The 25,397-nt window shown below is 39.7% G+C and overlaps 1 protein-coding gene across 2 annotated transcripts in view; it reads left to right on the top strand.

The window, feature by feature from the left end:
* Positions 1-161: 161 nt before the first annotated feature.
* The window catches only part of LOC146473612 (uncharacterized), a 90,739-nt gene continuing 65,503 nt past the window's right edge, over positions 162-25,397 (top strand). The window contains exons 1-20 of one of the 2 annotated variants that reach the window (XM_085118321.1): positions 162-289; positions 2,497-2,606; positions 3,274-3,543; positions 4,205-4,306; positions 5,265-6,281; positions 6,819-7,151; positions 7,725-7,937; positions 8,463-8,846; positions 8,999-9,487; positions 9,893-10,005; positions 10,619-10,680; positions 10,781-10,950; positions 11,591-12,286; positions 12,911-13,120; positions 15,910-16,380; positions 18,899-18,913; positions 19,252-19,428; positions 23,212-23,388; positions 23,996-24,172; positions 24,504-24,680. In XM_085118321.1, coding sequence (XP_084974447.1) covers positions 2,543-2,606; positions 3,274-3,543; positions 4,205-4,306; positions 5,265-6,281; positions 6,819-7,151; positions 7,725-7,937; positions 8,463-8,846; positions 8,999-9,487; positions 9,893-10,005; positions 10,619-10,680; positions 10,781-10,950; positions 11,591-12,286; positions 12,911-13,120; positions 15,910-16,380; positions 18,899-18,913; positions 19,252-19,428; positions 23,212-23,388; positions 23,996-24,172; positions 24,504-24,680 — 5,317 coding nt within the window. In that variant the 5' untranslated portion in view covers positions 162-289; positions 2,497-2,542. Of the gene's footprint in view, positions 290-2,496; positions 2,607-3,273; positions 3,544-4,204; positions 4,307-5,264; positions 6,282-6,818; positions 7,152-7,724; positions 7,938-8,462; positions 8,847-8,998; positions 9,488-9,892; positions 10,006-10,618; positions 10,681-10,780; positions 10,951-11,590; positions 12,287-12,910; positions 13,121-14,004; positions 14,044-15,909; positions 16,381-18,898; positions 18,914-19,251; positions 19,429-23,211; positions 23,389-23,995; positions 24,173-24,503; positions 24,681-25,397 lie in introns of those variants that run through there. The other variant, XM_085118320.1, reaches the window with a different exon arrangement.

The raw sequence follows: 25,397 nt of genomic DNA, 5'->3' as shown, positions 1-25,397 counted from the left end.
AAACAGGTCTTTCTTTACATGGTTGCAAAGTTCTCACTGGTCAAGTGCATAAATGTTTAATTCAGCCCTGCGTAAAAATGGCAACTGGAGCTCTTGGAAGAAATCATTAATATTGGATTTCTTTTGTTGGCAGCAGAAATTCGCTAAGGGAAGCGAAGTCGTTATCGAGAAACAAGAACGGGAAAATACAGCTGATTTCAAATGACTTGAAAAGTGCGATTAGACGAAAGGTCGGGTCCCTAAAACTGGAATTTTACTTAATCGAAGTTTGCGTTGTTACCGAACAAAGGTAAGTGAAATTTTAGTGTTTATAGTTTGATCTATTGTCTAATGAGTTAGAACCAGAAATCTGATTTGGGCAGAAAGGAATACCTTAAAACGCCCAGCAAATTTTACTATTCTGGCTGTTGCTTTTAAAATTCTTTCGAATTACGAATGGGGCAATGGATTAAGAGACGTTGTTGGACATTTAATTGTTAACTGAAGTTTGTCAACAATTCAATTCCCGAATTGATTTATTTCGTTGAAGTATAAATAACCAGCTACGGAAAAGGCAATCACATCAGGCCTAGAAAGTTCTTCTTTTGCGAAATTTTAAACTCAGTCAACGAATTATAGCACAAAGATAAAATTGAATTATTATTATTATTTCATTTTAGATGGCAAACTGAGAAGTCGTCAGATTTGAATCTAAGAAATACTTTTTTCCGATATCATCTAGTATAAATCATCAATTCGCCGACATGTGATTCAGTCAGCCATTTTGTCCACGCTAACAGGAATCAGTGTTCATACGTTCATGCTGAGGCTCATATAACCTTCTCGTCATTTGATCATAAAGTTCAATTTTCCGCGTCAACATGTATCAAGCTAATGACAACATGATCTTAATAAGATGGTGAAACCATATTTATGTTATTTCATTTGCGATTCATACAATGAAAATCAAATTAACTGTACTTTATTAAATCCAAAAATTGCTGGATATATAATTATACTATGTTAACAAGACAGGATTTAAATAAAATACTCCGATAGAGTGAACTTCTGAGAATACGAAATACGGAAATGCACCTTTCAAATTCTAACTTTTGAGTGCCAGTCATACAAACAAAGAAACTTTGCCAAAAGAATTGTGACAACTTAAACAATCTTAACTTGAGATGGCAAATCAACACGCATGTCACAGAAAAATCTTATATATGCTGACTTCGAGTGCAGTGTATGTAGTTCGTACGAGAGAGGAAATTAAAAGAAGAAATAACTGTGTTTATTTTAAGAACAGGTAGCACCAAGAATAGGGAACCCGCTATGGCAGTGTTCTCTTGCATGTCATTAATTCGTAAAGAGTTTGAAGATCATTGTATAGCGGCCTTCAACGGCAAATATTTTATGGATCTAATACGTATTTTCGGTTTCTATAATGTTATAAATTAAACGGCATTTTCCTTGGATCAAGGTTGAGGAAAAGGACGTTTAAAATCTGCGTGTTTTGAGGTTGGTATGATAGGTTGAGCCTTTGAACGAATGCGTTCGATTGAAATGCTACGAGCCTCGAAATAGTTTTTCATCTCTGGCTCTTTGTTATAACGTCTAATGCTATCCTTGTAAATGAAAATAGAAGTTTAGCAAGATAATATAATCGCAAAAAAAAATTGCGTTAAATGAACGCTTGTTTATTATGCATGGGACATTTTTCACGGTCTGTAGTTTTATAGCTATCTAGACAAACTCCTGGACGTTGTAACTGAGTCAGTTGAGTCATACGTCCTCTTTAATTCCACCAGCAAAAAGACAGTATAATTGTGATTTTCAATTGGAAACATGACGTTAGGCGGATCAAAGTAATTGCTTCGTTTTCTGAATGTCAGTTGAGGTGTCATCTCAGTCATGCAAAACATAATCTCAAGCCAAAGCATGCATTCCGTGTCCATACTGTTAGGCAAACTGCCTCTGTCTTAATCAGCACGAAGACTAATGGATTTAAAAAGAATTTATGCAATAGGAGCCTTAGTAATGATAAAACAACTGTATTTGTGCTTTTTGATATCTAAAACTCTTCTCTCTTTGCATATATCTGGATAGAGGTTTTGTTTATCCCCGTCGCGGACGACTGAATTTCACTATACGGTGCACAGTTGTTTTAAGCGCTTCATTTGTCACGACGTCAAACATAAATCCTGAGCTTCAGTGAGTCCGTACATTGACAACGGGTCTTTGATACCTACTTTGCGCTTCAAAAGTTTTTAAAGTAACACACCTTACATTCTCAGAGTCATTTCGCGTATTTTTGTGAAGATACTGAAATAAAATAGACATTTTACACCTCGTGAATAAACAATTTTTTTCTCTTTTTTTTTTTTTTCAGTTACAAAACCCGAGAGTAGAAATTTAAACGACTTGGAACGACCATTGTTGGGCGTGTCTGGGAACTTGACTGTTGCAGACTATGTTAAACTAACTTGAGTTTGTTTTCTCTCAAATTCCTTTGGACAGATAAAAAAGCTGAAACAAGGAAACAAGAGGATCGAGTTTTAATATTATGGGACTCTTTTGGGTCCTGCTTCTGCTGACGATCCTACCATGGATGATGGCCAGGACAAAAGGTAAAACAGAAATATTTAACCAAGTAGCGGCTTCACCTTAAATGAAACATACTCTCTAGTTGTTATTTTCTTTCAATTTCTTGACCTTTGGGTCCGGATAGTACTTGATGTGTAAGTAATGCGACTAAGTATTAAACGATTTGTCGTCGAAGATTATAGGATGATACACTATATTGAAAATGTCCTCATCGACTATTTCCGGTTGTTCAGTTACATAGTTATCGTCCACACCTTGCTGGCTTAAAATTCATCCAATGTTGTTTCTCAGTCCTCTGTCAAACTGCTTTTTGCTTATCGGTGATTTTAAATCTGCAAGAGATAGTTGTAATGACTATTGGAAATGTCCCGTAAGGCCTGGTACAAAGAACCTCTTCGTTGTTTAGGAGTAACACAAACGTAAAGCAATGAAGCGTGCGAACTCCCACAAACTTAAGGAAAATATAAAATTAAAGAAACGTCTCTGTTGTAAATAGAGTGCGCTTACCTCGATCCTGTTTTCACTGTAAAATAATTAGTCTTTTACCAGTGTTTATGCTCTCGTTTTAGTGAAATAAATAATAATAAAAAAATAACAAGAACAACGACAACAACAACAACAACTCGTCATGTTACAAAGCCTGTAATTGATATGCTCCAAAACCAATAAAACGTATGCTCTTTTCCACAGATTTACACTACATAGGATGTTTTAAAGATAGCGACCCGAGGGATCTCCCGCAACGCGTCCACGCACGGGACTTGAACGCAAGGATATGCGTCAAAAAGTGCAAAGAATTAGAATTTAAATACGCAGGACTGCAATTTTCTTATCTTTGTTTCTGCGGAAACACTTATGGAAGATACGGGGAACTTTCGCAGGACAAGTGCTCCAGCGAATGCAAAAGCAAAAGGGATTCGTTTTGTGGCGGTCACTGGAGTAATTCGGTTTACAAGACAGGTGAGTGCCGAATCAAGTGCTGCGTTATTGGAAGGTAGAAACGATTCGCTCTGACGTAGGGGTTAAGGCTGGCCAATTTACCGTAGTTTAGTTATCAACTCTGCTGATAAAGCAAACATTCGGAGTGTGGAATCGTTTGGCGGTTGGATAAGAGCGGGTGCTTTCTGAATTAATATTGCACGATCCACACGATATATCTAGGCATTCAAAAAGAGCGATACAGAGTAATGTCTAAAGCAATTAATGACGATTGCAGTTATTCTGATTTGACTTTATTTGGCTTGTAATAAACTTAACTTGGAACTATACGGGCATTAGTTTCGGAAGCCCAATTTTCCACTTTGCAAAACCGATTTTCTTCCGCTAAATAAGAACGATCCTCGCTCAGCTGATCTAAAGCAGGGCGGATAGATGTTGCCCAACATATTTCCGCTCTTTCTACAGGGAATACATCCGCCCTTGCCCGCAATACTCCCGCAATGATATCTCCTAATTTGCCCTGGGTCTATTAGAGCACGTTATATGAAGGTTGGCAACGGACGTAACGCCAACCTGAAAATCTTTTTTAAAAAAACCCACAACATTCCTCATTAGTTCTTAAAAGATTTAGCAATGGTTACAGTTCTGTTTAATATACTTCCGATTTTATTTTTGTGTTCAGGGTATAAACCGGCTTCGGAGAGACATAGGAAGGCCCACAAACAAGTGAAAAGGGACGAAGTGGTTTTGTTCGACAATGTAAAAGAATATAGCCACAGGCCAGGCAAGTATAAAAACATAGTTTGCGTCATACTCTAGCAACCCTTTGGCCTTTGGACACTTATCATAGATAATTATACAAACAATATTGCCTTTAAAGTTATATGGATTTGAATCGTTCCCGTAATGCAGATACCTCGGCTCTTATCTAGAGTGGTAAGAAGCGCCTATTGTTTAATTTAGAAGAACTCTGCTTACGAGGCAAATATGAAGCCGTGAATTTAAGAAAAAATCAAGGAGTAACCATTACGATAGACTTCCTCAAAGTCCGTTTTCGTGGAGTGCAGTCAGGCGCTCACTCTCGGCGCCATAAGAAGTCGACTTATGGATAGTCTGATTTTCATTACGGCTCAGTGAAAATAAACTGAATGAACTCAATAATCAGCCACTCGTCGAGGTGGAATGTGCTATGAACGGACAAAGTTGGGGAGAAGTTAGTGAAAATTAAGAAAAAATGATTGCTTTTATTTCTCTACCAAATTTCTAAAAGAAAACCCGTCTTTCTATCAGTTTTCAATGAGTTTTTTTAAACCAGTTTAGAGCTTATTTAACCATACCAACCCAAACGTAAGGATGAAATGTTATATAAGACAATTCTGGGGTCGATAATGTAATTTATAGTATCGTTTATTTAGACAGACAATCGAAAATTGCTTAGGGTCTTCTAGAACAACGGACATGCCTTGGCTTTGAAAAGTTGTTTTATACATAGTTACTGAGGGACTTGTTATGAAATCGCGCCATATTCAAAGTTGATCATGAACCATGGTGTTGCAATTTATGTTGGAAGGGCCGAGACCGCGCACAATCCTATTTGGGTTTTTGCACGGTCAAGACCAAAAATACTAACAAAAACATATAAAAAAGAAGTTTTCCTGGATTTATAACCATTGGCCTTATAACCATAACTATATTCTGTGTACGAGTAATTAAGCAGATTTTCTTTAATTGTTTTACTGCAGAAGATCGAACGCTCACCATAGACGTCAATCCCGCAGAATATTCTTATATTCCGCATCCACCGAAGGAGTCAAATACGAGGACTCAAAGATCAGCTTCATATGACACGAACGCTTACTACACTTACCCAGACAGTGATTATCGTTACGGGGCGAATCCTGAGGAAAACGGTACAACGCCCGCAGCTTACGGGACCGAGAAGGGACAAGAGCAAGTAGCAACAGCTTATGGTCAGGAAAATACTGATCAGACAAACACTGATAGCAATAGTTATTATTATGCTTCAATGCCGATAGCTGGAAATAATAATACAACCACAAATACCAGCATTTATGACTCATACTATTCCTCACAACAGCGGCAAGGACCAGAGGCGAATGCATCTTCAACTTCTTATAATGCATCTGAAGTGTCAGCAACGTCATATAATAATTTTAACCTGTCAACATACTCGTATAACAACCCAGAAGTGTCTCAAAACCAATCACAGTATGAATCGCAATTTACAAACACGACTTACTGGGATGGTATGAACGTCACGCAAGCTCCACTGAGTGACAACACCTCATATTCGATACCAGGACAAGGTGCCGCTAATGGCAGCATTTACGCAACACAACAAGACGCACAAAATCAAACAAGCTCGTATAACGTCACTGCTGAGTTCAGCAATGCTTGGTCAAATACCACGGAAAACACAACAGAATATCCTACAAACAGCACACAACTATCCGACCAGCAGTCAGCGGGGTACACTTACTCGGAGCAGGCGCCGGCGCCAGCTCAAACGCCTTCTTCAGCCCCGGCACCATATCCAGCCTATGCTCCTTACCAATACCCGTCGCCATACTCGGCACCATATCCATCACCGTACCCGGCACCCGCCTATGCACCATATCCTGCTCCTTACCCGGCCTACGCACCATATTCATACCCTTCTCCTGCCTCCTATTCATCTTATCCCGCCCCAAGCCCTGCTCCAGTCCCTGCTCCTGCAGCAGTGCAGGAGAACAACAACAGTAAGTAAAAAGTGAATTCAAGCCCGTAACTAAAACAAAGTTTAACCAAGGCCGTTTGAACTAAACAATCAGAAAAAATGATGGCAATGGGGAATGAACACGAGACTATAGATTTTGATGTTTTTTTTACTTCAGAAAAAGCCCTGCTTGTTTGTATCAGTAAAGTGTGGCCTATTAAAAACTTTAAGGTTCTACAGAGTGATTGAAGGATAGCTGGCTAAACGGACATCAACAATATTGTCAGTGTAGCAAACATTACATTTACTTTCTAAACTTGCTAAGCAAACTGTTAACTGATACAGTTAGGGTGGATGCCTAAGCAAATTACTAACTGCTAAGAAAATTATACGAAAGCTAGAATCACCGCAAGTTGATTAGAGTTGAGTTATGGCCTTCATTTTACCTTATAATTTTGTGCACTCTGATCTCATCAAACGTCGTGCCCCTTCAATGATTCTAATATTGAGTTTTCACGTATTCTCTTTTACCCTTTTTCAGTGTTTTATCATCGAGCTTCTTTTTTCTAAACACTTTCAGAGACAGCTTGTCAGCTGGAGCGCCAAATGGCCAAAACTATGGACGACGCATTTGTACCTGACTGCAAAGAAAACGGAGACTACGGCGATGTGCAATGCTTTGAACACGAGGGCTTTTCCAAGCAGTGCTGGTGCGTGACGAAAGATGGACAAGAAATTAAAGGAACCCGAACGTCGGATGGACAGACGCCTGACTGCACTGGTGTGAATAAGGAAGAAAAGATAATGGAGAAACAACCAGACAAACCAACAGAGCCGAAGCAGGAAAAGCCAGCTCACAATAACAGACCCGTTGAAGTTGAAGTAATAGTAGTCGCGAACGATACAAAAAAAGGTAGGTTATTTCAAAAGATAAGCCATGCCATTTTTTATTCCATTCGGCTGTATAATACGTGAGCTTCCGCATACCCAAATTCTAGAAGAAACAAAACAATTAGAATTATCGGAAAGAATTGCAGTCGAACACTGCTTTGTAACACCACATGATGCAATTGTGTTCGCTGCCAGGTTCAAAGGTATAACAAATTTGGAAAAAGAAGTATTGTAGATTGTGTATAGCGCATAATTCCATGACAAGATAATCAAATGCGCTTTATAGTATGCGAAAACTCTCCGGAAAGAATTTGGAAATGTTTGTGTTTGATGAGAGGGGAAAACTGGAGCACCCGGAGAAAATTTTCTCAACCCACACAAATTATGACGACGTCTCCCGGAATCGAACCCGAGCCACATTGGTGGGCCGTAAGGGAAGTGCCCTCACAATTGCACCATCCCTGCTCTCCCATAAAAACTGGAGAACACTTTCTAGGGGGAAACAGCTGAAGGAAAATGGTACTTTATGAAAGAAAATGAGATCTGCAGCCAAGTGAAGAAGATTCGATAACCTATTACTTGTTTTGAACTGCAGAAAAGCCACAAACCCAATGCCAAAAGGAAAGGGACATTGCCCTGTCGCCCTTCATCACTGACATCTTTGTTCCGCTCTGTGACTTGGAAGGGAACTTTGTTCCCCGGCAGTGTTTCAAGCACGATGGCTATGGTAAACAGTGTTGGTGCGTAGATTCGTCAGGCCAGGAAGTTAAAGGAAGCAGGATGAGCAATGGATCAATGCCAGAATGTGGTAAATGTAGATTCAGTTGTTTCGTCAATAGCAATTCTGCTCTGTTGCAGAAATAATTACAATGAGATGACTACTTTCATACAAAAAAAAACATGATAATTGTTTCTACATATTGCATTTCTATTTTTGCTAATCAAACACTGTCAAAACCCGCGTATCTGCCTTTTAAGGATCTGATCTATGGCCAGTAGTGCATGCGTGATAATGGAATGATATAATGAAAAGTGCGTCGTACTAAAAATGTAGAACTAAAGGTTTTAGGCAGCCATATCTCTGGCGAATAGAACACAACACTCTCCTAATACAGTGATTAATAAAACTTTACAAGCATATCTTTAAGCACTGAGCTACAGTTACGTTTTGTATTAATCTGTGTTTCACTAGAATTCATTTAATCAGTTAAGGGAGACACAGTCCTCTCAGACTATTTTAAGAACGGTGATAAGAGGCATTAGTATTTAGCAGCACGACAGGCATTGTTGTCATAATCAACGTGTTGAACAGTATTCACGTCGTTTTTATTAGGCAAGGTTCAGGCCGATACCTCGAACATTGCAAGCTGTAATCTGGGTCCTTACGGTTGTTGTCCTGACAAGGTCACCTTCTCTAAGGGACCGGATATGGAGGGCTGTCCGCCGCAAGATAACCTGGGCCCCGTTCAAACAGCACCTTCAGTGTCTCCCGCGCCAACTCAGGTAATAAGTCAATGTCAAAAAGACCAGCAGAATGCGCAAAATACTGGAGCAGCGGACATTTTTGTTCCCGAATGCGAGCCATCTGGCCTGTATAAAGAGGTACAGTGTTATAACTACCCAGCAAGTGGAAAGATTGACTGCTGGTGTGTGAATCAAAACACTGGCAAAGAAATGCCTGGCACCAGGGTTAGCGGAGCCCAACCAAACTGCAAAGGTATTACCAGCTTTCATTTGCTTGTTTTGAATGCATAATTAAAAGAAAACAAGTCCACACTTGCATGAAAGACAATACCTTACACCTCCAGAAATGGAAGTAGTTACGACCTAGCAGACCTAATTTTTGGGCTATCTTGTTTATTTTTATAGCAAGCGTCACGCAAATCCCACCCACAACAACATCCCCTGAGGCTACCACGCAACCTACACCACCACCCGTGCATCACATTTACTGTCAAATTACAGTATATGGATGCTGTCCTGACAACCGAACCGCAGCAAGTGGACCGAACCAGCAAGGGTGTGCACCACAACCTCAACCGCAGCCACAACCTCAACCACAGCCTCAACCGCAACCGCAACCTCAACCACAACCTCAACCGCAACCACAGCCGCAGCCGCAGCCGCAGCCGCAGCCGCAGCCGCAGCCGCAACCGCAACCGCAACCACAACCGCAGCCGAAACCGCAACCGCAACCACAGCCGCAGCCGAAACCGCAACCGCAACCACAGCCGCAGCCGCAGCCGCAGCCGCAGCCGCAGCCACAGCCGCAGCCGCAGCCGCAACCGCAGCCACAACCTGTACCACCAACACCAACAACAAAACCAGTGGCCCCTCTTGTTCCTACGTTCCCCACAGGTAAAGGGAGAGGCTGAGAATCGGATTAAGTTAATTTAAGGTTACCCGAAAACGTAACGTTACATGCGTGCTTTTAAAAGGAAGGACGTTTCCTCACCAAGTGTGCCACCCTCGCTGATTTAACTAAGGCAGCATTAAACTAGAAAAAGACTAACTGATAACGGTTCAAACTAAACCAGACAATACGAGAATGTAACACCGACGAGTCGGGTCAAGCAAAAGGCCTTGTGCCACTTTTATCCTCAGAGTTTCACCTTAAATCTATTTTATTGAAAGAATGTTTAAGCATGAAACTATTGATTGCTAATTTTGGAGCACCATTCGAGAAAAATAGTAGAAAATGTATCATTTTTCTTTTAAATACGTTATTAACATTTTTGAATGTGTGTCTTCCTTAAATAAAAGCTTTCACCAAGGATGCCTGTGCATCACTGCTGTTGGGCCAGGTGTGGTACGACCAGCTAACAGACAAATCCATGAACTATCTCAGGCAACTCAACAGGGAGGTGGTTGGTGCGGTGAGTAATATTGTGCACATGGCACACCTTTTGCTAAGAATAGACGTAAATTACGTGTTCGGTCTATCTTACATGCTGAAATCGAGAACACTTTCTAATAATTTTACCGTCTGTTATATGTGAGCAGGTTCTAGGTAGGGTTAAAGTCAATTCCCCATTATAATTCCTCGCTATCCTTTTTCGCATCCTCGCAGCATAATCTTCGTCGTCATTCTCTGCGTCGTTCTCCTCTTCCTCAATTTCCTCTCTTATTCTCCTCCTACTTCTCTTCCTCCTCATCATCATTACAACCCTCCTCCTTTCACCCTACCTCGAGCTCTCTTCCTCTTACTCCCCCTCATCCTTCTCCCGCTTCTTCTCCTTCTTATCATCGTCATTTTTTTTCTTTTCCTTCCGTTCCTCATCCTCCTTCTCCTCATCTTTATCGTCCGATTTTCCAAGATATTCGGACCATTTCAATGATGATGTTCTCGTCGTCTTCATCTTCGCCCTAGTCGTCGTCGTCGTCCTCCTTCTCCACCTCCTTCTCCTCCTGATCACATTTTTTTTGTAGAGTACCACTAATGGAAAATAATACCTCTGATCAGTTGTACTTTTTATCTCATATAAATAGATCACTGGCGTTTATAAAGGAGTTCATCCTGATTTTGTGTCAGCTCGTCTTACTGCCATCAGGTAAAAACAAAAAAACATTCCCATTACATACACAGTTTATTCTTTTTTCTAGCTGTCCAATTTTCAGCTTCCTAATACCAATAACATTTTGATCTTCCAGGAAAGCAAAGAATCCGTACGTGCCAAATACACCTCGTATCATCAATATTTTTATGGTAATTTCTTTCCGTAAACCGGTTGCTGATCCACTTGCAACATTAAGGGACCATCTGGTATCCAAGAAAACTCTGAGCAAACGACAAGTTATTCCACAGTCGTTGCATTTGATAGGTAAGTGATCTGTTATTTTGTTTTCAAACAGTAAGAAGTCATCTGTTTGGGGCCATTGATCTTGGCGCTCCGTTTAGCTGTCCAAGTATAAAAGAGAGTATGTCCTTTCCCTTTTCTTAGAAAAGAAATTTATTATCATGTATAAAACCTCAAATGAGATGACACCAAAATATTTAAGATCATAAAAAAGTTACTTTTCGTAACAATGTGAATTCTTATCTTTAATTTTAAGGAATACTGAAAACGCGTTAACTCTACGACAAACCCGCAATGATTATCTTAAGAGAAGTTTCTAATACAGTGGGGCTCAGTTGTGGAACAGTTTTCCCTTAAAATTACAGCAAGTGACTTCCTTGAGCGGTTTTAAGACTAAATTGAGTCATCAAAGCTACAGAACCACGTTTCAGGCGATTTTCTTGTGATGTTGGAGGACGCTGTATAACTTCCTACTAAGGCCAATCGCTATCCTGAAGCCCTTGATCCTCCCTTTTGCAATTGCCAAGCAGTTGAAGAAAGAAGCTACGGAAAGGAGATTAGCGAGAGTTTAATAGCCCCATCTAAGATTTCCTATCATTCAATCGGTCATTCTTTACATATTATCGTCTTTTCATGTCAGCATATTTTTTCTCCTTCTTTCTAGTTCCTTATGATTCCAAGTCCAAGTGTCCACCAAAAGGTTACAAGCCCCATCCTATCCCCACCCCGGCACCAACTCCACAACCTGGGCCCATCAAACCGTCTGTGAAACCTCCAGTCCCTAATCCCGCACCACATCCGCCCGTGGTCCAGCCTCCAGTTCCGAAACCCTCGCCAGTGCCACAGCCCGTCCAACCTCCGGTGGTCCCACCTCAGCCTCCGAAGGTACCACCTCCTGCACCGGTTGGTCCACCTGTGGCAGCTCTTCTTGCTCTGCACATACCTTTTGACAGATACGCAGGCGTGAATGTCTTGGACACTTCCAACAAAACCAACAACGGGATAATAAACAACGTGGATATATCTAAATTACCACAAGCTTGCGGCTTAGCTGGGATATTCTCCAACGGCAACGTGTCGCTCGACGGGAAGAAATTTTCTCCCAAACCTAGCGCCGCTGTGACCATCGCAATGTGGGTAAAATTGACGTTGACTGCAGGGAGGCAGTCGCTTTTTGACACAGTGCCCGCGGGATCACCCGCGAAGCCCGGGAACTACCACTTTGAGGTGAAAGATGGGAAAGTTCGATGGTTTCACCGAAATTTGGAGGGGAATGTGGTGTTTAATGTGACTACTGACCGGGTGGTAGTGCCACCAAACCAGTGGACACATCTCGTTGGCACGTACGATAGAAACCAAGGTCAGTATGATTTGGTTTTAATATGCGCATCGAACGTCGGTATGATCTTCCGGATGATTCAGTTGTAACCTATTGTTCTATAATCAAATTCAGCAAATAATCACAGAAAAGAGGTGTGACCAATGCAATTGGAATTTCAATTAAAAAAAGAAAAACAAAGAAACACATCGTCAACCAGGTGCTAAACCTAGTAACGCGCGAAGCAACGAATTTTGACGTAAGAACTGATGTTTTTTCAGTATTTTCTTTCCCTCATGATTAGAGCTCATGCCCTTTCCCTTGCGTGAGTCCACACTTTTCATGCGGGAAAGGTCTTTCACGGGAGGATACTCCTCGTTTCGGTTTGAAAGCCTGACCCTTTTTCGGACTAAAATATGAAATTTTTCTCAACTTTTCATTAGTGAAATTTTAAATGTTGTAACCGTTTATTTCCAATTTTTACTTAGCTTTTTTGCAGCCCCTGAGGAAGGTAAGTTTCGTCTAACCGAAATATTGGGCAATAAAATTACCCTTATTAAACGTACTGTAAAGGCTGTCAATCAATCAATTAATCAATCAATCAATCAATCAATCAATCAATCAATCACAACAGTAGGCACCTTTAAAACTAATGTTTCTCTGCAGGATTGGCCACAATATACGTCAATACACAGATCGCAATTCAAGGCAAAGGTTCTGGATCACTGGCTCAGGACTGGGGCGAAAGAGCGGGGATTGGCAGTCACAAGGGCAAGAGGTTCATTGTAGGAGCCGTGGATGAAGTGTATATGTACACATCTGCTTTATCACAAAGCCAAATCAGGGAGCTGGCTTGTGTGTGCGAGGACAGCAAAGGTGACGCCATATTTTAAATATATTTTCAGACATAGCAATTTAAGCATTTTAGGTGAGATCCTCTTCACGTTTTTAATGACACTAGAATAGATAGTCTTTATGGGAAGATTGTTTGTGTGTGTGTGTGTTTTTTGCTTTTATGAGGCGCCCGATTCGGTGGAAAGAACTTTCGTCCTTTAGCTTGATCCAGATCAGGATCAATGATCCAAGATCACTCGGATCATGGTGCATCAAAGGAAACGAATTAAGAATCCATTCTGGGAAAGGATTTGATCCGGGATTTGATGCACCATGATTCGAGTGATCTTGGATCATTGATAGGGGTATCGAATGGTCGCATTCGATTTAAAAGTGGTCGCAAAATTTGGCCTTTGCTCGAATTGCTCGCAAAAATTACACGGGTGCTCGCTTGCTCGTGCTCGCAAAATTTTTGCAACTGCTCGCATGCTCGCATTCTCGTTAACATGTGCTCAATTGCTCGAAATTTCTTTAATCCTCCTTTGTAGTTATTTTTTATACATATATAAACGATAAATCAGCTATGATACGGTTAAAACAAAAAGGTTCTTTCTTCAACAGTCCAGCTTGTAACTATTCCTCTGTTTTGGAGGTGTCAGTCAGATTATTAGCTATTACTTGGCGCAAAACTCGCTGCTCGCCATCTGTATTTTTCTAAAGTGTTCGCTGCGCGCTCGCCATCTGTATTTTTCTAAAGTGCTCGCTGCTCGCAAGAAAAAATTGACAACTGCTTGTGCTCGCAAAAATAAACACACTGCTCGCATGCTCGCAAAGACCACTTGCCTGTTGTTTCCCATTTTTCCCGCCATCGCACGCCACGCCCGCATCTCAACTGGTCTGCGGCTGCTCACACAAATAATGAACAAAATGGCGGCGTGCACATTCTCGCGATCTTGGAGCGTACGGTAATGATCGTTCGTATTTGTTTGCCTTTCCTTTGCAATATTCGTTCTCGAAAAGTCTTCGGAGTTTTAACCATTGAATAAGCAACACGCGTGGTGAAAAATGCTCTAAACGGTGTGAAAATATCACTGAGTAGTGACCGTACCATAGATCGTTTGAGATGATCGATATCAATTTCGTTGAGTTGGAAAACAACTAATTCTAAATCCTTTTAGTATAATTACTCAGGTGATTATAGAGATTCTGTTGATCTGGCACCAGTTGTTCAAAGGTCGGATAACTTTATCCTGTGGATAAGTCACTATCCGACAGTTTCAATCTGGGAAAAGATTTCAGTATTTCCTCTTGTACAAGCGAATATGCACACTCTAACCACAGTTAAGTTTGGGAGTGTACGAAAACCTTGGACAACGTTGAACATGAAGTCTATTTTAGACCCTGAATAGTGCCTTATCCAGCGGATAAAGTTATCCGGCCTTTGAACAACTGGGGCCTGATTGGTCGAGGATTGCGTCATATCCTGCTGTAATCACCTCGCGCGAGGTGATTATAGCGGGAGCACTAACTTCCAAAATGGCTGCTTAGCTATTTGTTGACATTTCTGAAAAAGAAGTAAATAGGATGAAAGAAAATGCAATTCCGAAAGGCACTAAAGATGCAGCTAAGTCTGAGGTGATACTTTTCGAAGGTAAGAGATGAAAATTTTGCTAATTGTGATAAAAAAAAACTCTTGTAAAGAGCATGTTGTCGATCTCGATGACTTAAAATGAAGTCAACAAATTAAGTTAAATTCGAGCAAGATTTTCTTTATTAACAGAATGATTTCACAAACAAAACGACAGAATTTGAAAACATGGAAGTAATCAAGATGTATAAATGTCTCTGTAAGTTTTATGTTTCAGTGACGAGAAAAGAAAACAGTTTTTATAATTTGAAAACTAGTTTGTTGTCGGTTCGAGCGGCTCTCGACCACCATCGAAAGTCACCGCCTCACAACAAAATATCTTCATCTGCGACAACCGTGTACTTGTTTAGTGAAGCCAACAAATGACTTAATTCCTACCTGAAGCAGCTTATCTCCGAGGGCAATTTATAAACGTCCGTTAACCGGCGAAGCCATCATGTCAACTAGAAATTGTGCAATAAAATGCTATCGCTAACACTTGTGATCCTGGCTCGAGTTTTACACTTAACAGCCTGGTTCATCTCCATCTATTTTGGTAAACGGGTCGGAGAAACCCAACATTCATTCACAGAAGTCAGTGCTTCGTCTCAATGAAGCGGCAGTTAAAGAGTACTGACATTCTGCTTGAGGCCGTGTGCAGTTTATCGATTGCGCATGTGATTTCGATTGAGCATGTGATCGGCAGACTGCGCGTCTCTGTTCATTGATGCGTGACGATTTGAAAGAAACAAACAAAATTGACATTTTTCGGACGGTACTTGTTTTTCTCTGATAATCACCTGAGTAATTATACTAAAACAATTATTCGCCTCAGGCTCAGTAAATATTGGTGAATATTCCCCGAGACAACACCAATATTTACTTCGCCTTCGGCGAATAATTGTTAAGTATGATCGATACCGACATATGCTTGTAAAGCTTAATGCCTGAACTTTTCAAGTTATTTAATCGTGTATCTGCGTGTATCAATGCCTAGAACGATCCACAACACCGTCGACTCACACTGGCATCTGGCTATACAGTGTAGATTGAAATATAAAATTAAGTAAGCTTATCTAATATAAAAACAATGTAAAAAGAAAAAAAAATTGCCAACCATAGAGAACCTTTAAATGACACTGATCTCATGTAAACCAAACTGTCTGCTGATCTCTGATACTTGTTTGATTTTCTTCTTTCATAGGTTTTCACCTGTCTAAACCTGGATCCTGGCCACAGTGTATGCGAGGGAATAATGGGACAATAGCAACTAGCAAACCAAATCCACCCCAACCACCATGTGTACCATGCGTTATACCCCCGCAATGCCCTGTACCTCAGCCATGTCCGGCACAGTGCCCAACACCATGCCCTCCATTGGCAAGCACAACAACGACAACGACGGCAGCACCTCCACCAACCACCACTGTAACACCACCCTCAACTACCACCCAGCCACCTCCTGTCACCCCGCCTCCACCTGTCACAACAGCACCTCAGCCTCCTACGACTGTTCAGCCTCCTACAACTGTTCAGCCTCCCCCAGTTACTACAAAACCTCCAACTCCAGTAACAAAGCCAACACCTGTGGCCACGACAAAACCACCTTTGCCACCAACAACAAAGCCACCTCCAAGGATTATTGTAACAACCCCAAAGCCTCCTGTTTTTACAAGTAAGTGTTTGTCAGGAAGAGTTAAAATGTAACTGGGGAAAATTTTCAAACTGATACAAGCTTATTGTGTTCCCTGTTGTGGCTCTGCACTCATTTGAAGGGTTTTATGGAAGAGTATTGTATGTGTCTGTTTTGCCTTGAAACCAATTTTTTTCCAATTAAACTCTATTTTCCTAAGAGATTGTTTATTTTGTAAGAAACTAAGTTCTGTATAATTTAGTTTTTGAAACAGATGCTTTAGTAAATAACAAATAACAAATTAATGATAAAATACAATAAATGGGAATTTCAGTGGTTTCCACAGAGTGGCACTTTCATCCACTGTTTCCAGGTCAAATTCGGCAATGTTGGTTTTTGTGGAGGGGGGAAAACTGGAGTACCCAGAGAAAAACCCTTGAAGCAAGGACGAGAACCAACAACAAACTCAACTCACATGTGGCTTCAACACTGGGAATCGAACCTGGGCCACATTGGTGGGAGGCGAGTGCTCTCACCACTGTGCCATCCCTGCTCCGCTTATTCTTTTACTTTTTCACTTAAACTAAACTAACCCAAGCAAAGTATTACTGGAGGTACAGTAAAACAAAAATAATCAGTCAAACATAATTTCCTCTTAAATGTGTAAGTCTCTCATTTTAAAGAAAACTAATTCCAAGAGTTTTTTTAGCCTTTTTGCTCAAAAATGAAGAACAAAGTTTCTCACATGGTAACCAGTCCCCGTGCCAAAATAAAGCTTATCTGGAGTAATAAGGATTTCAGGGCAAAAAACCCACATACACTGTACGATACTCCTGCATAAAACCCTTCATTTACTGTCACGATAATTGTTCCATGTGTCATATCAGTATGGATTATATGGATGTGTGCTTTACTGGAATGAGGTACCCATAGAGCTCGATGGATCTGCACAAAAGCTCATGCTGGTGCCATGAAAACCTGGTGTGATGGTTCATTTCTTTATCATATTCCTTTTAGTTTCAAATGTTTCACCGACACAATAAAACTGATGTCACCATAAAAATGTTATAATATTATGTAAATGCAGGATACATTTTATGTCTTGTACCAGTGTGAAAGTCATACCAGCATCATGCAAACCTCCATCAATCCAACTTAGAAAATATAAAACATTCTCTCTTCTACAGCTGTAGCACCCTTACATGTGCAAGATTTCATAAATTATCCTTCTAAACTGTACATGTACAACTGGGGCAGGGATGCAAAATGAAGCAAAGTACATGTATATGTTTTTAGGGATGGAGCCAGGATTTGAAGCACATGCACAAACTGGTGAGGGGAAAGTTTGTGGCATTTTCTTCCAGGAAAATGTGTAACAAAATGTACAGTCAAATCTGAGGGGTGGAGGGTGGGGTTGGAAGTCCTTTTACATGTACTGTACGTGTAGGTCTGCCACTTATTCTGTACTGTCTGATCTACAATTAGTGGTTTGCTGTACTTTAGGTTCTTTTCCAGAATTGGATGCTCTGACCACAATAATTATTACAAGTAGGGGAGGGACAGGGAAAGGGACAGATTTGATATCTCTATTTGAAATGGCTGACCCATATAGAGCAGTCACTAGCTTGTGGGGGGATTTTCTAGGATGCATTTATTAATTATAATAAGAATCAAAAGCATGCTTTAGGAAAGGGTTATTGAGATTTTAAACCCTTGGAATACATTTTGTTATAAATATTAAATGGCCATTTCCGAGTTGCTTTGAACTTCATTTTGAAAGCAAGGGGAAGTGTAAAGCTTTTCACAGAAAAGATAAGTTTTGTTTGCATATTAATGAAAAGGAGCCACATTTTCATATCAATTGAAGTTCAAAGCAACTTGAAAATGGCCTATTCAGTATTGTGCATTGTACTATTCATTTGTTTATAGGTTTCAGTTTTCTATTGGCATGAACGAACAATCACACCTAGCTAAAACTGACGTTAAAATTGAGAACAATTTTTTTTTGTGGTGACACTGCATGGAATCAGATTTTTTTGGAGCATCTTTCAAGTACAAGCTTTCACTTGTGGGATGATGTGCAGCATCCCATGTTTATACAGATATTTTTCTTTGATAATTTAGACAACAGACTACATTGCTGCATAGCCTAAACATTCGGCCGGCAAATATATACATAAAAAGCTCACATCATACATGTATTATAATAATTTTCGGTAGCATTAATTTTCGTAGTCAATAAGTCAGAGTCACAAAGCCAAAGTTTTTATTCGTCGCTCCATAAAACATGCGCGCATGTTGCGTGTATGTGCAACAAAAGACTCATTTCTTTCTTCTCGATACACGCAACATACGTGTCAAAGGTCATGCAATTTTTTTACGCGCGCGTAACACGTGTAATACGCACGTAAACCCACCAGATGGCAAGCATTATAATTATGCTAACACGTGTAGATGATATCTCTGTATTATTAAGGGTTTATAAAAGGTCATGTATGGTCAATGCGGCATTTATGCTATCGTTTCGTAATGTATTTTTTTCTCTTCGTTTTTGCCCTAGCTCCAAAGCCTCCTGGTAAGTGCATTTAAACTTTAACTTTTTCAATTCTTAACAGCATACTGTAAAACATGTTTTGGGGCTATTTTTTTCCATAGGGAAAAAAATGGCACGGAATCGATAAAAAGTGGTGCCGTGCGGATTTTTTTTTTGTTCTGTTGGAAAAGTAACTCCAACCCTCAACATGAATCAAGGAATGCTATGTGTCTGCAGATAGTGCAGCACTTTCAAGTACAATATTTTTTCTGCTTTTTCTAAGAAGTTAATGTCGAAAATACGTACATTGTAGGGTGTTGCAAGAGAAACAATGCATAAGGATTTTCTCTTAATCAGCCTTTTATGATCCCGTTTGCCAGTAAATGGCAACTTCACAGCCTGGAGTGCGTGGGATGAATGTTCCGCTACTTGTGGTGGTGGAATACAGAAGAGGACTCGAACGTGTACCAACCCAGCACCACAGAACGGTGGCAAAGATTGTGCCGAGCTTGGAGCTGCAGTGGAGACGAAAGACTGCAACTCACAACCTTGTCCAAGTAAGCAGTTGCTTTTTATTTGTGACTTTTCACAGGAAAACAGGCTAAAGTGTTAAAAAATCCCGGCATTATTCATCCGTTAGAACGCTCCATAAAAGCCATTAGCAGCTTTTTTGCTCCATTAGGAGATAATCTTATCCGTTTAAGCGATTGTCATATCCGCGAAGGATATCTTGAAATTCGGCGTTAACGCAATTTTGGTATCCGTTAGATTGGCTATTAAACTAATAAACGGCAAACACAATCTGTAAGGGTAAAGATCGGAAAAAAATTCTAACACGCGGAAAGCACCTTCTTAAAGTTTAGCAAGGCTGCCGTTAGCCATTAACAGCACTTGTTAGGTTTGGTAATTAGCTGATGTTCAAGTGAAGGCCACGTGATTAATTGTAGAAAAGTCACCCCCTTCTGATTTTGGGTGTCGAAGTAACTGAATATATTCGATGGCTAGCCAGCCTTGCTAGTGCTAGTCACGCACGTACGTCAAGCAAGATGCGTTCCACCTTGTGCAAGATTTATTTTACCAACAGACCATGGTGGATAAAAGACCTGGAGCTCTTATGCTAATTTGTTGACGGTTTAAGTGCTTTAAAAAAGCACTTTTAAAAGCTTATCAATTGAGTGATTGATTTGGTATTGCTTAAAATTCTAATAAGCAGTTTCTTACACACTCATTTCGCACTAAAAAAAAATGCGATCAAAAGAGTTCTAACGACGCTTCGACCTCTTCGAGGTTCTGAGGTCAAGAGAGTGTGTATGTAGGTGAGAGAGAGAGAGATTCAAGGAAATTTGTTAAAAATTAGCATATATATGATAAAAAACATGGGGTATTAAAAAAACTACGTAGAAATTAATAAAATATGCAAATGAGAATCGTTAAGACCTTTCTTGAACTTGACAATGACTTCGTAGGGGTCAAAAAAGTTGTTCTCTTATTTTTTTGTTTTTGCTGTTGCAAACAAACGCTGAAAAATGCTGAAATTAAAATACAGTACCTCCCATTTACGTGTGTTTGAATCGAGAACAGCTGTACTTAGGGTTGCTCATAGATTGTTCTATTTGGAGCAGAATGACCATGTGGTTTTATCTTCAACAACAACTAGCCCGAAGTCACGAAACAAACTAATACAAACGTTACGTGGCTAGTAAGATTGTCAAGTCAACTTGGCGAATAAATAAGGCTACTGCCAGTGATTGAAATGGCGTTTCTTGAATAAATGAGGGTTACTGGTAATCAGAAAATACTCATCAAATAGGGCGTTGGTTTATTCCCTCCGGCACAAAAATTGCATAGAGGTCTTTATCACAAGTTCGTGTTCGCGTTTGGTTCGCCACGTTTGCTATAGAGAGTTTTCTTGGCGGCCATGTTGGAGGTACAGAACGAAAAAATTTATTTCGCAGAAGAAAATCATTTTATTGATTTGTACCTCAAATATGGCCGCCGTAAAAGTCCTGTATTGAAAGTGGACCGCAAGATGGACGTAGCCACAACTATAAATCAGCTATTTATTTATTTAGTTTTTTCATATGTCAAGACATATTCCTGAAAACAAACAACAACAAAAAAAACTCTCGGCGTTAAATTGATCGGGAACACCTTGGTTGTGATTTTAGCCTGATCGCAACGCACCTTGCTGGCTGAAATCAACTTGTAATTGATCGCCGTTCATTACCCGTTTTTGCATTTTCAATTTTCATCAGTTGTATTGAAAGACAATTTTTCCACCCCTAAATTTGTATTTTTTTTTTTTGACGCAAGTACGTCTCAGACAAGTTTCAGTCTCGTCTTCTAATATCAATCGGCTGTCAATCATTGTATTTAATAAAATATATTTTGCGAAAGTAAAAAGTTAGCGGCATAGGGGATCGATGGATGGATATCTATTCCAATCTTCACCAAACTTACTTGGAAAGTCCGCGAAGATGATATAATTCGAGAAAATGGCGAGCGAAATTATTCTGAAGAAAAGAATTCCCATTTCGCAGCGGGCTAAATATTCTCTGGAGATGTTCGTTTTCGTTTTTAATTCTCAAGTAGCTTTGATAATCTTTCTTTTGCCGTTTTCTGCCGAATGGGATCGAGTGCGATCTGGGTATCAGCATCACTTCCCCCTCCCCTCCCCTAGATAGGTGAATATTGCTTACACGAGGCTGCAACCAGAAAAACTTCATCCAGCGGTTACTTTCTTAAAGTCAGCCATCTTGTTTTGTTCGAGGCTGGCAAAATCACCTCCATTTTGTTCGCTCACGGGCTTGTTTACGTTTTAGGAATGCACCATGAAATAATGCTGGTTCATTATTTAGATGTTAAGGATGTTTCGGAGCGGAAAATTTGGATAGCAAGTAAATCTAGAACAAGAGAAGAAGTACGATAATGTTAGATGCGATTTTAGTCGATTCATATAAACAGTTAGCATAACGATTTTGAGATGTTCTATAAGTTTTACTTGCGTGGTATGTCGGCTGTGGTGGTGATATTTGACTCCAATTTGGAAGGGGATGAGCGATCTCAGTCGATATGCAGGAGTCCGAGAGGAATGCATGAGTAAAATCCTATAATTTCATACAAATATTTACACATTTAATTTTTTGGAGAAAGTTGATAAAGTTTTGCATATTTGTAGCTTCGATAATAATCCTTCAATTGGTGTACTACGTTTTAAAGAATGTCTTATTAATTTTGAGGAGATTAACCAAGTTTTAAATAAATTTTGTAATCACATTAACTTGGCTTTATGTGTTTTAAAACATGGAAATGTAAAAAAATATTGTGGGCTAGAGTTGCATGTTTGTTCAGTATTTTTTGGGCTTCACAGTGGTAAACAATATGCCATTAAATTAATATTATTTTGTGATTCTCTTTAAAAGCTGCCATGTCCCTGCATCTGATTGCTCTCCCTCTCTGAAAAATCTATCCTGGTGGAAAAGGGTTACCCTGCGAGTAGAGTCTCCTCCGATATCTAGGAAGATAGAAGGAGACTCTGCTTGCAGGGTAGAAAAGGGTTAAATGGTTTAGCAAAAGCTCTAATCAACGTCAAGGAATTGTTAAATGGTTCTGTGTTCCAGCTTTGTAATGGATACAGTGTAACTACATGTAACAGAAAAGAAGTAGGCAATCCACTGTACTGTACACAGTCAACAGTGAAAAGTGATGGCAAATATCAGATATCTTCATTTTTGAATGTGCACTTTTTTTTTATGACAATTAGCTAGTAAATTTGTGTAATCAAATTCAATTACATGTGCATGCTTCATACTCCCATAGTGCATGCTGATAACATCAGAAAACAAATGTCTCGAGAAAAATATGTTCTCCGTGAGTGACTTTGGCATTTTGCATTAAACTACCACGTTGAAAATGTCATAGAACAATTGGTTTATGTGTCAGCTGTGCATTCATTGAGGTATGAAGCACTTGGGAAGTTTGGAGAGCACTCAAGAAGCTAGAGCAACCCTTATGCATCTTTTGTGCTCTCGAAACTTCCCTTGTGCTTCATGATTATCTTGACAAACGTACACTGATGCATGAACAAATTGTTAACTAACAGCTCTAGCTATCTGTTAGAAAAGGTTGTATACAACTGCTCAAATGCTTAAATGTTTTACAAATTATGTTTTTTCTATTGTGTATGGCAAATAAATAACTTTCAATTTAACAATAAAAATATATTTTGTTCCCATTCTTTGTTTAAAACAATGTTTCTTGTTTGAATCAATGCTCATTATTAATGTCCTTCATTAGTAATTTGCCTTGCACTTTGCTCAAGCAAGCGTCTGTTATTTCAGTTGATGGTGGGTACAGTAGCTGGGGTGTTTACACCCCTTGCAGTGCTTCCTGTGGGGGAGGGGAACAGGTTCGAACCAGGCAGTGCAATAACCCCATCCCCCAGTACAATGGAAAAGACTGCAAATGGATTGGACCAGCTAATGAGACAAGGGCTTGTAATACTTTCTACTGCCCAAGTAAGTGCACATTTAGAAACCTACTGGAAATAATGTTCATTTTTTATTTGATCTTTTTAGATTTAAGACAAATCACCTCCTTAACACATTGATAATAAGATTATTGATTATTATTCTGCAGTGATGGCACACCTTTGCAGATTCTGTTGTGATGAATTATGTATTAAATAAAATTTTGTGTAGGAAAGCAACTAAGGGAATGCTGACTAAAATCTAGGAAACAAAATGGCATGATTTATATTCATGATAATATTAAACAACAACAACAACAACAAAACAAAAAAAATAAAAACATTCTGGGTCAGTTATTAAAAGACAGTTTAGATGTTGTTTAACAAAACTATGTTTTAAGTTATTTTCAATTTTCCCAACAATCATATCAAAACATTGTCTACTGCCAATGGTAACAAGAAGGCTTGCATCCCACCTACTTAAAATAAGCAGTTAAGATAATTTGTTGTAATGATATGATTAATATTTTTATGTATAAGTTGTGATAATGATGATGATGATGATGATGATGATGATGATGATAGTGTCAGTTTTGGTTGCCTTCATTTTTCGGAAATCATAGATTTTTGCTCACAGCTTTTTATTATCTTTTCAGTTGATGGAAATTATAGTGAATGGTCAGAATTCCAGGCTTGTAGTGTAACCTGCGGCAAAGGAGTACAAGCTCGTTCCAGAAGTTGCACCAACCCGCCTCCTCAACATGGAGGAAAGAATTGCTCAGCATTTGGGGTCCCTGTGGAAACAAAGGAGTGTAATTTACGGGCATGTCCAAGTATGAGAAGTTTCTTTCTCTTCATTTAACCATGCCATGCTTTACTTGAAATCAAAATTGAAATCAAAGTCAACAAACTGCAAACCTCTGAACTTCGGGGAAGGGGAGGTACTCAAAGTAGGTTTTGAGGGGGTATGTGGAGGATGTGCCGCCCTGAGCCCCCTCCTTGCCCCAATCAAATTTCAGATGACCACTCCCGTCCCTCCCCATCTTAGAAGTCTGTTGTATTCTGAATGACTGGATGATACCCTACCTACCTACCTAGAAATGACTACAATGCAATTTTCTTAATTAGTTAATACCTTAATCTATTTTAATCTCATCGATACAGTCGATGGTGGATATTCGCCATTTACAAATTGGTCTGACTGCACAGAAACCTGTGGTGGGGGAGAGCAGATTAGGACTCGTACCTGCACCAACCCTCCTCCTCAACATTTTGGTAAAGATTGCTCCAAGGATGGACCAGACTACGAGAAGAGGAAATGTAACACTCAAAAATGTCCAGGTTAGTTGGAGGAGGATAGTGGAAAAGTGTGGTGAATGCCCCTTGCCAAACAGCCAAATATTTCTGATCATAAGTTGTACTTTACATCTTAGTTTATTGCATTCAATATTGGTCTCACACAGGGCAATTGTGATTCAATGTCAATTGTTAATGCAACATACATGTACAATGCAGTGAGCGGGCAACCTTTAACTCAACATTTTGTTGTTGTGGCGACATGTGTAAAGGTTTTAAATGTTACGTATTCAACAAAAATTATTGATCAAGTAATGTCTCATACAAAATCAATCTGTAACATCACTCATCCAAGTTATGTTTTGGTGTTTTCAGTTGTGCTCTGTCCTTTCTTGAATAACCAGGGTGCCTAAAATGTTTGTAAATTAAGTGATTTACCAATGCATGTACATGGGCTGTTGCAGCTTTCACACTCTTCAGTTATTGAACTTATCAACAATGTAGTATTACGGTATTTTTTACAACTGTCAAGTGTACTTGCTAGCGACATGATACTTGCTTTTAAAAACCTTTCACTCTTTGCCAAGCATACATTTACATGTAGGCCATGAAAAATCACTTTCAGCCAACTTTACTTTGAACAGTTCGCCCTCTTTCCAATATCTCTCCTTAATCGCTCCAAACGTCCTTAGCTTTTCTTTTCTGCGTCTCATCTCCAACTATTTCTTGCACTGTGTAGTGTACGAAAAGATGTTAATTAAT

The sequence above is a fragment of the Pavona decussata genome, unplaced genomic scaffold, assembly GCF_977016875.1.
Source record: "Pavona decussata unplaced genomic scaffold, jaPavDecu1.1 SCAFFOLD_93, whole genome shotgun sequence".
Classification (NCBI taxonomy): Eukaryota; Metazoa; Cnidaria; class Anthozoa; order Scleractinia; family Agariciidae; genus Pavona; species Pavona decussata.
Note: the sequence above shows the minus strand (reverse complement) of the source record. Positions and strands in the feature narration are given on the sequence as shown.